Here is a 14,934-nt window from a genome sequence, read left to right as displayed (position 1 = left end):
ATTCTCTAGTTGAATTCTATCAGATTTGGTAGAAATTAGTTATTGTTTATTGATGATTTTACTCTTACTAATCATAGCTTAGTTATTTTAAGAAGGTAATAAGATAAAAACAATTCAATTCAACTTTTTAATGGTAATTAGTCACAAAAGTAATGTTTCGGCCGCCTGCAGGAATCTTAATATTCCACGATCCGGTTGAGGGTAACGGTTGCCTTTCTAACATATTTCACATTATCACCTAATAAAAGCCACAGATAATGCAAATTATTGCTTCAATGATTTGATGAGCAGCAACATCATACAATATTATAAATCCTGATTGATTTCTTTATTATTTTTTTTCAGTATATTCGTTTTTAAAATTTTGTTATAAAAATATAAATAGAATCCAACCGGACCTAATCTCCTAATATCCCTGCACATTAGTACATTCATATTAATACCGATCTTATCATTCATTGACTCACTCACATCCATACATCCATACATGATGTTATCACAATTTGTAAAAACGTGTGAATTTTTCTGCACAACTTCAAAAGGTGGTTTGAAAGGAAAGGACAAAAAAAAATGAATTTTTTATTATTTTTTATCTTTTTCTTTTTAAATTCCAAACTAATAAAAACTACTTATTTTTTAATGGATGCTCATCATTTCATCACAATAAAATATATAGAATATATATTTTGCACAAAGTATAAATTCGTATTCTGCATATATCTTATAATAGTAAAAATTAATTAAAAAATCGTTAACAATTTAACTTATTTCACTAAATTATTTAATATAATACATAATAACATTTAAATTAGTATTTTCAGATGAAATATAATATAAAATTTGACAATATTATGCATATAAATTGATTATGTAAGTTGAGCTGGCAGCAAACACCCTTTCAATGTCCCGCTTTCATTCATCAACAGGTCAGTAATCACTACAAACTCATACTCACTTTACTTTCTCTTCAAAATTTCAACGATCATGTCAAATATTAACTGGAATAATAACAATGGGATGAACATATCATATGAATCATACACAAATTCTCGTATTTTACAGTTACGATGATTCTATGGCAAGTCATTGCTATTATTCTTGCTTTGAATTCGGTGTCTGGAAACCAGAAGCTGAGAAACGAGGTGGTGTTTGCGGAGCATGGAGCGGTGGCGACGGACGATCGGCGGTGTTCGAGGATCGGAAAGGACGTTCTGCGGGAAGGAGGGCACGCGGTGGATGCGGCGGTGGCGGCGGCTCTTTGTTTGGGGGTTGTGAGCCCGGCGTCAAGTGGACTGGGGGGTGGAGCATTTATGCTTCTGAGGTTGGCGGATGGGGTCGCAAAGGCCTTTGATATGAGAGAAACTGCTCCTCTTCATGCTTCCCAGGTAACAACCATTCTTTATCATCTTCACAAGCGATTGCAATTTTGTCTCAAGCTAAATTAAAAAATACTGTCTCCCAACCAAAATCACTTGCTAATATCAATCTATTTTTATATAAATACATATATAATTTATCTAATTTATAATATATATTTTATATTTTAAAATATTTTATTTTGATAGTTAATTTTATTATACACTTAAGATAATTAAGTTAATATATATAAAAAAAATTTATTTATAGATTTTTTTAATTTAAAAATAATTTAATTATTCTATTAATTTTAATAATTTTACTGAATTTGTAACTATATTTCTATATTTTTTCTTTTTTTTTAATTGAGTTTTTTATTATTTTTAATTTTATAATTAAATTTATTTTATATAAAAAATATTAAAATTAATAAAATATTTTTTTAAAATATATGCATTTAAAAATGTAGTTAAATTTTTTATTACGAATATTTTTAATTTATAAAAAAAATTATTAAATTAACTCTAATATTTTTTACATAAGAAATGACTTATTACAAAATTACAAAAAAATATAAAGATTTAATTAAAAAAATATATATGAACCTATACAAATTTGCAATTGAGACTTTGTATTAAATAAAAAATTTTGATTAAATTTTTTAACTAATTTTTGATAAATAAAATTTAATTTTAAAAATTTTGTTTTCGCAATTAATGTTGAATGAATTATGAATATTCTAAAAGTAAATATTTTAAAATAAATGTTTCTTCTGAAAAATAAAAACTAGTAAGAATTTAATCATAATTTTTATCTATAATAAGAATTTAGTTATAAATTTTAAATTATAAAAATTTAATTAAAAATTGATAAATATTAAACTTATATGTCTAAATAATTTTTTTTTAATATTAACACTAATATTTCTTTAAATTCGGACGTCATATTTTGAGAGAAAACTGCATCACAAAAGTGAATGGGTCCCAGTTAAATTAAACGATGGCCTTTGGAATAGATATGTTTAAGAAAAGGAATTGTACTTAAAAATGATAGCTTTTGGGATAATGGTAAGGTCATGGGTTAAATTCCCCTGACAATGGACAAGAGCATGTCTTCCGACAAAAATAATAAAAAATGGAAAAGTATAGGTAGAGAAATGTGAATAATGTCATTATTATGTGTCATGAATTATCCAAATTTTTCAGGACATGTACGGTGGCAACACTACTTTGAAGGCAAAAGGTGGTCTCTCCGTGGCTGTTCCGGGAGAACTACCCGGCCTTCACGAGGCATGGAAACAACACGGGAGGCTTCCATGGAAACGACTCGTAAGGCCGGCCGAGATTCTTGCTCGCCGAGGATTCAAGATTTCGCCATACCTCAGGATGCAAATGGAACAAACAGAGTCAGGTATATTGCAAGATAAGGGTCTTCATAGCATATTTGCACCAAATGGAGAACTCTTGAAGATTGGTGAAGTATGTTACAATAAGAAACTGGCAGACACGCTTGGAGCTATTGCCATGTTTGGTCCACAAGCCTTCTATGGTGGATTGGTTGGCCATAATTTGGTTAAGGATGTTCAGAGTGTTGGAGGGATATTGACCATGGAAGACCTAAAAGGATATCAAGTTAAACAAACCAAACCAATAACAAATGATGTTCTTGGACTTGAGATTCTTGCCATGCCTCCTCCTTCAGGTGGGCCTCCAATGATGCTGGTAAGTATATGTAATTCAACACATTGTGATTTTTTTTTTTTGGTGTAAAATATTATTTTTTCTAACGTTTTTTATTTTTTTTAAAAATACTCTTAATGTTTAATTTCATTCAATTTCGTCTTTAACATTTTTTATTTGTGTCAAAATTATCTCTGAACATAAACTCCATCTAAAACGTTAGGAACAAAAGAAAAAATATGATAATTTTAAAACAAATTAAAATATTAGAGATAAAATTGAATAAACCCAAAACGTGAAGGATAAAATTGAACAAAATTAAACTTTAGAAATATTTTCAAAAAAATTACAAATGTTAAAAACAAAAAATATGCTTTTATCTTATTTTTAGTTCTCTCTTCTTTTTTTTTTTTTAATTTTAGTAAAAATAAGTAGTCCATCTGCATATGGAACCATTTTCTTTCGAAAACTTAAAATCACTTAATACAAACATACACTTTTTTTTCAAAATTACAAATTGTTTTATATCCGACAATAACTTTACTAACATTACATTAAGGATTTAGTTTAATCTCATGTTCTATTACAGCTGCTAAACATTCTAGCACAATATGAGCTCCCTTCAGGACTTTCTGGCTCCCTTGGGTACCATAGAGAAATTGAAGCTTTGAAACATGTTTTTGCTGTGAGAATGAATCTTGGAGACCCTGATTTTGTGAACATAACTGCTGTTCTTTCTGACATGCTTTCTCCTAAGTTTGCTGAAGTGCTAAAGAATGACATCAATGATAATAGAACTTTTGGTCCCGATCATTATGGTGGCAGGTAGGCTTCTAATTTCACGAATTAAACTAATTCAAAGCTACAATTTGCCACCAATATTTATTTTTTCTAAATTAAAAGTAAAATACATTTTTATCTTGAAAATATAAAAGAGTAAACAAATTTTCTGAATTAGGAAGATCTTTAGGATGATGGTTTAGATGTATATATATATCATCATCATTCTAATTTCTAAATTCATGCAACTTTACAACTGTATTTTTTTGGTCCGTAGCAAATTAATTATGGTCTTTGGATGCCATATTTGACTTGTAGTCAATTCCTTGTTCCATATGTCAATCCAACATTTTAAGCATTTATAGCGAATGCTAAGAAAAATGCATTCAATCCATTGACAAACAATCAATCAAAGCTTGCGTGTCATATTAGCAAACTAGACTTTGTTTGCTAATTTTTTTTTTCCTGAATGATTCAGTAAAATCAATTATGTTATCAATTTGTATCATGATGCAATCAGTTTTGCCGATAAAGATGAGAGATCTAATCATTTATGTATTTTTTTTATTAATTTAAATTTTTGAAAAAATTGATTTTATGATATGATATTAGAACCTCTATAATTTAAATAATTTGAATAATTTGACTAAACTTTTATCTAACGAGTCTCAATTATCAACTTCAGGTAAAGTTGACTGCATCTGAGTTTCTAAATTTGATTTTTTTTATTTTAATAAAAGAATTTTAAGATAAATCCAAAAAGAAAGAGAAAAAAAATTATGCAAAAATTTTACACATTAAAAAAAATTGAGTGAAAAAATATATTAAAAATGTAATTATTCATGTGTCTTTTCTTGAAAAAATAATTTTATGATGAGAAAATAAAAATTGAGTTACGTTATTTCTACTATCTAATACGCGGATTTTTTATGATCATTGCATGAAATATGCGATCAAATTTGTGCGAGTCCCTCAGCCTATCCAATGATAAAAATAAATGTGATTATGATTTCCATGTGTATCGAAAACTGTTAAATTCTTTGGTGAATTTACTTGCCTTGTCCTTTACAGGTGGAATCAGATCCATGATCATGGTACTAGTCATCTAAGCGTCATTGATCTTGATCGCAATGCAGTGTCCATGACTACCACTGTGAATGCATATTTTGGTTCAAAGATCCTTTCACCAAGCACAGGAATAGTACTAAACAATGAGATGGATGATTTTTCCATGCCTATGAAAAATGTCTCCAACGACGTTCCACCTCCTGCTCCGGCCAATTTCGTCGCGCCCGGAAAGCGGCCGTTATCGTCCATGAGTCCAACTATTGTCCTCAAGGTAAAAACCCTTTTCCAGCAAACTACCCTAATTGATTTAGATATCTAAATGGGATAAAGTTTTGATTTAGATCTTAACGTTTGTAACTTTGTGGTAAGTTTTAATTTTGTTTTTAACGTTTAAAATGTTATATTTATATTACAAATATTTTATTTCATCCTATTTTATTCCTTTAGTAAGTATTAAATTTTATTTTCAAAAATATTGTTTCTTTTTTTATTATTATCTTCATTTTTTTTATTATTCTGTCGTTTTTACTCTCAAATCACTATGATTATTATTATGATCACTACAACTATAATCTTTGCGACTACCTAAAAGAAAATCATAATGGTGAAAGGAATATTTTTGAAAGAAAAATTTTAATTTTGACCAAGGACTAAAATGAGATAAAATAAAACATTTAGAATAAAAATATGAGATTTTAAATATTAAGGACGAAATTAAGATGTAGACCAATTCTAAAATCTAAATGCTCCACCTATAAATGCAGATTATGATAAGACATTATGGTCATCTTATACATCTAGCTGACTTTGCCCAGGGGAAAAAAAAGGAAGCTTGGTGATGGTTGTTAGTTACCTTGAAAAATCAATGGTCTTGGAAAGTTTTCATATACCATTTTATTTAAGGAGAGTTATTTTGAACCGAACGTAATGTATGAGAGCTTTGGCCTAACGGCTATCGGTATCACTAACCAGTTTGGAATAACTTGTGATAATGGCTGAATAGGATGGGAAATTGCAAGCTGCAGTAGGTGCTAGTGGAGGAGCCATGATCATAGCTGGAACATCAGAAGTTATTCTGAATCATTTTGTGAAAGGAATGGATCCTCTTTCTTCTGTAATGTCTCCAAGGGTCTATCATCAGGTACTTCTTCCTTGCCTTCATGGTTTAACCGTTATGGTCGCCTTGCAATGCAGAGTATTACAAAATAAATAAATAGACAAAAGTACACATGAAAGAATTTGAAGTGCACCAAAATACATATAAAGATTCTTAAAGATCAAAGTGCATCTTAGAAATTGTTTTTAATGGATAAAAGTTCAATCAAATATTGTAAATAGCAAACCCTTGCTAATTACATGACACCTTTTGTTCATCGAAAACAATCTTTTGGATATACTTTAATATTTACAAACTTTTTGTATGTACTTTTGTCCACCCCAAATTTTCTTGTGTGTATTTTTGTTTATTTACTCCAGATAAAACTATTCAAAATTAGAAACTAGTATAAGTAAGAAACTAAATAATCACAGTCAGCACTTAACCAATTTCTCAACTCCTAACAGTTTCAAATTACAATAAAAATAACACTGGATTAGTCTTTTGTTTTTGCCACTTTTTGAGATTACCTCTGTAACTGGCCAATGTGGTTTATTCATGCAGCTTATACCTAATGTGGTCAATTATGAGAATTGGACAACTGTGAGTGGTGACCACTTTGAACTTCCTTCTGACATAAGGGCAGCCCTTATAAGTAAGGGTCATGTCCTAAAGGGCCTTGCAGGTGGTACAATTTGCCAACTTGTAGTTCAAGACATTGATCCTTCAATGGGGAATAATAAAGACATTGATCCTTCAATGGGGAATAATAAAGAAAGTGGAAAGCTTGTGGCTGTGAGTGACCCAAGAAAGGGTGGTTTACCTTCAGGCTTCTGAGATACAAATCCTCCATCATCGTCATATCTTTGCAGTTTTACTTTAATTAGACCAATAATAATGCTTAGGATAACCATTTTTGAGATATTAAAAAAAAAAAACAATATTGGTACACCTAGTTTGTGAATCATTGATTTGGACAAGTCATGCATCAGTTTGCAAGATAATTGGAATTAAGTTTGCAAGATAATTAGAATTAAGTCCCAAAGTGATTCCTCAGAACCCGAAATTAGCAAAAATATACAACATTAGTTTCTACTGGCAAGATAAATCACTTGATGAAAAAAGACCAAAAGACTAACATAGTATACTTTTATCAATTTCAAAGATATAACTAGTGCAATTAAAATCTCGAGAAGTATTTTAATGCAAACAACCAATCTAAAGGATTACTTTGGAGCTTTACCCACTTAGTTGCAAAATAAGGGAGACCCTTTGATTATGTGATAATTATATTATTACTGGGAGTAGTATTAAGGGCAAACTACATTAATTTATCCTAAAGTTTAGTAAAATTCAACCAAATTTCGTATTTCTAAACGCATATGTTAATCTTTATTGAGATTTAAGTAATAATACAGTCGGTACCTTTGTATTTTAAGATACAATGCTAAACACTATTGTAAAAATGGTACTAACCTACGATATATTTTACCAAAATGTTAGAAGATATCACTGTAATTTTCTGTCTAAGTGAGAGAAGAATAAACAAAGATATAAGTTCTGTAGAGAGAACAAGAATTTAAGTGGGAATAAACAGAAAATGCAGAATCAACTAAAATAAAACTATGTTCTTCAAAAGAGAGTCCATTGATCTTCAAAAACACACAACATAATATTATACACATTTTACATGACCAACTTCCAAGCAGACTTATTGTAAATATTTGATTTTTGCAACAAACCTATACCAATGCGTCCAAAATTAATTCATTTACAAACTCATGCATAAAATTATGAGAGCAATCATATTTACAACTTCTCCATAACTCAAAAGACTGCTGAAAAAAATGAGCATCCCTGTACCACCCCGTCAGCCGCGTGGTACACGGTTTTCTCATGCTCCTAGCCAAAGAAACTTGGCCGCATTTCATCACACCGCAGTTCACGTTACAAGTTAGGATTCTTACACTTGTTGAAGAAGACTAAGCTGGTTCGCGAGGACGATTCGACCAAAGCGAGCTCAGAGCTCTCAGGCGTTGGAAGTATTCCCCCAAAGCAAGCAAGCATCGAGCTGCCTGACGGATAGTCAATATTCGAGACATCTGCTGCAGTGTCTCCTTCCGAAGATGATCAGCCTGGTGTACATAAAAGCATGGTAAATTTCTATAATCACAACATGGTTGAATTTCCAATACAAAAGACATAGCTAAACCTCAGAATTCACATGACAATGTATGTAGAAGAAGTTTAGCTAATGATCCTAAAGCATGGTTATATTTCCTTCTTTCACTTACTGATTGATATATGAATCCTATTACTAGATACAGATTAATCCGAAACGGGGTTTGTTGCTTCCCCGTCCAACACGATTTTGTTTATGACCTTTCTTAGAGTCAAACTCAAGACGGAAAAGGACAGGATCTAGACCTTACACTGCTAGACCAACTTGATATTGGTAAAGCATGGTTTTGCTTAATATTTCATTGATTATGCTTGAAATATAAGAATATCATTCTACTGTATGATTTGAACAAATAAAATAATAATAAATATACCATTATGTGATGAAAAATCATTATTACTTAGGCCTCCCTTGGGGATCTACTGAAGTGTATAATGGTAAGTTGGTTACTATAAATGCTTAATGATGAAATTGCCAAACAAGAAACAAGCATTATAATAGTGACCAATTGGTAGTTTTAAATGAACAGAATTATCTTGACATCAAACAGAAACTAATCACTTCTGATCCTACTTCACATTACCCAAATGATAGATTTAAAGCACAGTACCATGTTTACAATTTCTTGAACATAATTGGCAAATACTATTGGATCTGTTAATGACTTATATACTATTGTAGTTGATTGTAGAATAGAATCACAGGGATGCTGGGAAATTGGTGAAATCTGGCAAGTTTTCTTCCGGAATTCGGAACAAAAATTTTGCAACGAATATGGAAAAATGCGTTACAGAATTTAAAACAAATTTCCATTTCAAATTCTATAATTCACTTTTCCAGATTTTGACACATCACTATTAAAACAAAAAAATCAGGGACATACTTTTCCTAGTTTGAGATATCGCTTCAGGACAAAAAAATGGTCAGAATCCGAAATCTTCATTTCTGGGATTCTTGAAGAAGGAAACCAGGAGACTGCTTTTCAATGAAAAAGGGTTTAAGCAGCCCTTCAAGAGTGTATATACACAAAAAAGAAATAAGAAAAATAAGAAGTTGGCAACTACTGAACTACATAATCTTTCAGAATTCTCTACTAATCAAATTTCCCTTTTAATAGAAGAGGGTAGAAAGAGAAAAAAATATGTGGATTCAGAAAGTACTTTTACAAAACCATGTAAATAAATCATGTGCAAAAAATTAATACCCGCATAAGGAATGCTTTGATAAACAGCATAGTAGAAAGGGATTTTTTTTTTTTTTTATCAAATTGAAGGTAATGGCTAATTTAAAAAAAAAAGGGGGGGGGGGGTATATTACCTGGTTCACAAAGCTCACAAGAGCTTCCAACTTCTCTATTGCAGTAGCCATCTGCGGAATATAACTTCCTTCCATCAGTTGTCCGGCGGCTATGCTATCAGCAAGTGTTTGCTGTAGTTTCTCCATACCTTGTGAAAGGGCGTCTTCCGCTTGCTGACATGATTGTCCGAGGTTGCAGACATCCAATCGTTGTTGCTCCGTCAAAGGTTCAATCAAAGGAAGAAGAACCTGCAATTGAGTATGCCACGACATGATTGGATATTTGCGTAAAACATTTTTACATTAATAGTGCATCGCAATTAAATCCACAGATATAAACTTAATTTAATCAAGGAACTCAATTAAGTCCTTTGCAAATTTCGAAATGCAGGTGTAAAGATGCAATTTTGAGTTCTGACCAAGATAATAAATCTTTAGACAATCAAAAATATTTTGTAGGATATGAATCATCACCTTTAGAAGTTCAGAGGGGCGAAAGCCTCCAATCCATAAGAAAAATCTCTCGGCCGTAGTTTTCCACATGCCGGACATTACATAGAAAACGTCTGCTTTTGCAGCAGCAGATTTCATACGAAAGATTTCAGTGTAGTGATTCATCATATCATCTACAAGTATCCTCAGCTCTAAGTCACCAATATGAGAATTTAAAGCGTTTCTCAGTTCTAAGATTTGACTATTTTGCTTCTCAACCCAGTGTCCATACTCCATCTCGAAAGCTGTGATTCCTGCAAATCGGGTATTCTCAGAATGCTAGAAGTAATTGGAAAAAGAAAATAAAAGAAAAGAAAAAGAGTACTATAACACATTAAAGAAGACATAATTTATAATACATTACATCAACCAAAATAAACTAAGATTAGCTTTATGTGAAACCATGAAAATTTCTACCATCAATTGGGGTTACAAGATTGATTTTGATTTGAGACCAAAGGTTGCCAAGGGACTGAGGCAACAAATATTAATATTATGACATGGAAGATGCTAAAACAAGAATTTAGGCATCTATTTGCCATTTAGGACAGTTAAAAGAAACAGAATATGATTAACTTAAAAATCTAAAAACACCAAATTTCGAAGGCACGGAATTAGAAGTAGTAGCATGATAACAAACCAACCTGAATTAATAGGTCCAGCAAAACCTAGATGATTAGTATCCAATCCACCGGCTACATACATTCCCTGCAGTTTTGCCGGCTCAGGATATTAAGTTGACCGGCAAAAAAATTATGATATTTATCAACGAATAATGATCTATTGAGAAGAAACCATACTGCACCTGCTGTCTCGCACGTTCAAGCTCTTGCTCTAGCTGCATCAACTTCAAACGACTAGATTCTAATTGCTGCACATAGGCCTGTAAGGCAAATATCAGAATTCTCATCAACATTAGCAATATCTAAACACAGTACATGTATGTTGACATATCTATCGATGTATAGCGACCATTCAAACCTTTTTCCGCAAACGACTCTTCCGAGCAGCCTCTCGATTTTGCGCAAGTCGTCTCTGTATCTGCATGTTTAAACATGTAAGATTCCTACTTTTTTTATACTTATATATATTTTAATTACTGCATTTGTAAAACATCTTCTCACCTTATCAACAGGTTTACTTGCTTCTTGGTCATATTTGATATTCGTTCCCAGGATACCATGAGAAGCATCCTCTGACTAGGCAACAAACGGCATAAACAGATTTGATTAGTAGGCAGAATAGGCATTCTCATTTCCCAAGAAAACATAGCAAGAAATTCTGTAAACTCGTGGTACCTGACTATCAAACTTAATGTCGGCTTCATCAATTAAGGGAATGGATGCACTTAAATTGACATTACTTTTGAGGCTATCTCCCCACATATTGATCTGCTGGATAGGATCATACACACCCATCCTTCTCGAGGAAACGAACTGCGTCGATGGTGAATTCATGCTCTACGGACTAATCGGCACAGAAATTCAGTCAGTGTTCAGCATTCAACACATACATGTATATCAAACTGCTGCCAAGGAAAAAGAAAACATTAATGCTCAATCAATCTTGCACTAATAACCACAAGTTATAATGTATACATATGCCTTCAAGAGATGACATCATCAAGTAACCATTCAATGAAAATCAGTGAATATGATTGTTAAGATCAAAATAATCTTCTGTTTATATAATATAACCAATTCATTACTATACAAGTTACACACAAGAAAAGCGAATGCAAAAGGATAGATGCCTTTATAGAAATAGTGATCATTTAAAACACATTAAACCAAACTCTTTTGAAATACTACTCAAATGTTTGCTTGAAAAGTTGCTCAAAAGTTACCAATTATGTGTCTTTCAAAATAAGACTGCAAAAAGCTATCAGCTGAAAAGACCAAAACACTTTAACAAGAAACAGAAGATGGTGCTGACAAGAATAAGTTATTTAGCTTAAAGACTAAAAGAGCCACTATTGACCATGATGAAGAAGAAAGATATTTACGATTAAGAAGAAATAAAATTAAAAAATAAAAATAGAACTGGGATTCACACATGCACATGCCTCTTCCAATATCATAGTAATAGTAGTAGGAGGGTGAAGGGACCAAAACCAACATAGAAAAGGGTAGCAGAAGATTCATAGGAACCCTTTAAATAACTTAATTATCAATCCAATTTCAAGCAAAATAAGAAAACCAGACAATAACACAAACACAAACACTGCATAATTCATAATTCTGTTTAACCAATTATATTAATCCAAGCTTTTAGTTTTTTTCTTCCTTCATCATAGCCACAAAAACAACACCACCCTATGCAAAAGATTCCACAGTACTATCTTTTCTTTTCCAAAACAAACCAAAAAAGATGTTAAAGGCTTACATATAAAGGACACATGAAAAACCAAATCCTAAACTATACCCTTTTCCTTTTCCCAAAGGGCAACACCAAAAGAAGTAGCAATAACTAACTGGGAGAAGAAAGAAAGTACCGGTAATCCTAGAAGAACTCGAAATTGTAGCAAAGACAAGAAACAAAAGCAAGCTTAGTTCAAAAACAAAAGACAAAAGCATCTCTCTCTCTCTATGCTTCTTATGTCATAAACTACAAAACAGTGTGTGATCCGTACTCACTTCAGTGGCTTCCTCGTTTTCCACAGCACTTATATGGATTAGGATAATTATTTATTGAGTACTATATTAAAAAAAGGAAAATTAGAATTAAAATTAACAAAAAAGGGGCTAATAATAATAAAAGCCGAACCTAAGAGTTATAGAAAGGTAGCTTTGTTGAAATGAAGAAGCAGCAGAAAGAAAGTACTCATGACTCATTCATAACCATAAACCTTCCATCATTGCGTTGAGAAGACGACGCCTTTCACAATGCCCAATTTTTTATTCATCAAAATGGAAGATGAAGCCCACCATTATTATTTTTATGATTTTGTATAAAATGTTTTACATTATTTGTCCAATCATATTTATTTCTTTAAAAAATTATTTATTTAATTTATTTAATTAATATAAAATAGAATTATTTTTGCTGAGGATTCTAATAGTTAACATAATTGTTCCCTTGTAACTTCTTTTACTATCTAATTTATTAGAATTTAATTTTAATACACTTGCGGTATATAATTATTGAAAAAGTATAGGTAATTAATAATATTTTTGAACATGAACAATATGAATTAATAAGGTTGAAAAAATAAATTAATTTTAAATTTAATTAGTAGCATTAAATTAGAGTGTAGTATATTTTTATTTGATTAGTGGTTATTCATATTGTTCAAGATAGTTATTGTTTACTTAATACTCCCCATAATTATTTTACAAATGTATTTAATCACATAACATTATATTAATAAAAATAACTATTTTTTATATTAATTGTGTGAATAGTCCATCAAGAGAATGGTTATAATTGCAATGTTTTACATTATTCAATACATAAAAATTAAACTCTAATTTATAAATATTTTAAACTCTAGTTTATAAATATTTTTCTTTTTATAAGTGTTTGTTAAATTTAGAATATATTCTTATTTTGGTGGCTTGAATAAAGAAAAGTAAAATAAATAAATAAAAATGTAGAGTTTGTGTTGTAGGATGTAGTTGCAAATATTAATTTTGTGGGGGGTGCTGTGGGTGTAAGTGAATGGGAGTGTTGAGGAACAGAGAGTCAAAAAGAATTTGAGGGAGGGAAGAAGGTATCGCAGTCATGGTCATGTTTCCACTACCAAGCACTAATGTGCGCACCAGGTGGATCACCCCGTCACAATTCACCAATCACCACCCTCTTTTAAGTTTCCCTACCACCGCCGTCACCACATTTTCCGGCCACCGCAACATCCTCACCACTAGCGGCTTTCTTATATTTTCTCATATTTTGCTCACAATGCTTTAAGTCGGGGTTGATATATACAAAAATGAATAAATGAATAAAAAGTACACATAACAAATTTTAAGATCATAAAAATATATATTAAAATTTTGATCTTGTCATGTATATTTTTGTAATCTAAAATTTTTTCATGTGTATTTTTTTTTTATTTACTCAAGAAAACCTTCTAAATGAAAATCTTTATGAGTTGAAAGCTAATGGATCTAATAGATATGCACGGCTCAAAACATGAATCAATTCAAATTATTGGACTTAATTACAAGTAAGATCATATTGTTAATCCAAATTTCATAAAATAAAGTCTTCAATTAATTATAGCTCATATTTAAAAAAAAATTACTTGAACAAAAATTATTTTAACCCAGCTTAAAATAAATTGAACATTATATATAGTTAAGGAAAAACTACCAAAAGTACCCATAAAGTTTACGAATACTGACAAAAGTATCCATAAACTAAGAAAATTAACGCTGTACCCATGAAAGATGGGTTCCGTATGACAAAAGTATCCAAATCTTTTTTTTTTGTTGATTTTTTAATAAAATTTCTAAACTACCCTACACTCAACCTCAACTCACTTTTTCAACATTTCATAACTCAATTTGCACCAACTTTTATCATGGAGTTCAAAACTACTCCTACAACAAACGAGACCGAAATCAATGGTAGTGGTGGTGGTGGTAGAGGATCAGACCTCAATCGATTCACTCATAAGTTTATAATCCATATCCAAACCAAATTAATCAAACACCAAAAAATACTCAAAACATAAAAATTTTCAAATCCATTCATCCAATTTCAATTCACTTTAGCAAAACTAGAAATAAAAAAAGCCATCAACCATAAAAAATCAACAAATCCATTCATCAAATTTGAAATTTATTGCAGCAAAAATCAGAAGTAGAAGTAGCCATCAACTGGATCTTCTCTAAATCAATCTCAGCCTTCATAAAAAATAGAAGCAAATTAAAAAAAAAATAGAACAGTATCATTTTAGTAGTAACTAAATCAATTTCTGAAAAGAAGAAAAATAAAATAAAAATATTTTAAAAAAAGAAATACTTTTTTCTTCGCGGGCC

At 30.9% G+C, this 14,934-nt stretch overlaps 2 protein-coding genes across 9 annotated transcripts; one reads left to right on the top strand and one right to left on the bottom strand.

Moving 5' to 3' along the window:
• Positions 1–460: 460 nt before the first annotated feature.
• Positions 461–7,006, top strand: LOC112784625 (glutathione hydrolase 1). The gene is made up of 7 exons (XM_025827895.3): positions 461–926; positions 1,063–1,385; positions 2,562–3,077; positions 3,625–3,860; positions 4,887–5,154; positions 5,887–6,024; positions 6,544–7,006. The coding sequence occupies exons 1-7, from the start codon at positions 902–904 to the stop codon at positions 6,814–6,816; spliced, it is 1,779 nt and encodes a 592-aa protein (XP_025683680.1). The 5' UTR covers positions 461–901; the 3' UTR covers positions 6,817–7,006.
• Positions 7,007–7,607: 601 nt separating this feature from the next.
• On the bottom strand, positions 7,608–12,906 carry LOC112783931 (transcription factor TGA4). Of its 8 annotated transcripts, none has more exons than XM_025827011.3 (9): positions 12,716–12,906; positions 11,248–11,474; positions 11,074–11,148; positions 10,931–10,990; positions 10,755–10,832; positions 10,594–10,657; positions 9,932–10,203; positions 9,479–9,706; positions 7,608–8,114 (listed from the first exon to the last, which is right to left on the bottom strand). In XM_025827011.3, exons 2-9 carry the CDS (start codon positions 11,404–11,406, stop codon positions 7,962–7,964), a joined length of 1,089 nt encoding a protein of 362 aa, XP_025682796.1. In that variant the 5' UTR covers positions 11,407–11,474; positions 12,716–12,906; the 3' UTR covers positions 7,608–7,961. The 8 variants fall into 8 exon arrangements, with proteins under 8 accessions (XP_025682796.1, XP_025682801.1, XP_025682798.1 ...); XM_025827016.3 differs by having other exon boundaries at positions 11,248–11,416; positions 12,716–12,902; XM_025827013.3 differs by having other exon boundaries at positions 11,248–11,477; positions 12,716–12,878.
• Between the last annotated feature and the right edge of the window lie 2,028 nt (positions 12,907–14,934).

This window comes from Arachis hypogaea, chromosome 20, assembly GCF_003086295.3.
Source record: "Arachis hypogaea cultivar Tifrunner chromosome 20, arahy.Tifrunner.gnm2.J5K5, whole genome shotgun sequence".
NCBI classification, from domain to species: domain Eukaryota; kingdom Viridiplantae; phylum Streptophyta; class Magnoliopsida; order Fabales; family Fabaceae; genus Arachis; species Arachis hypogaea.
The sequence above is the reverse complement of the archived record's forward strand: the minus strand, read 5'-3'. Positions and strand labels throughout refer to the sequence as shown.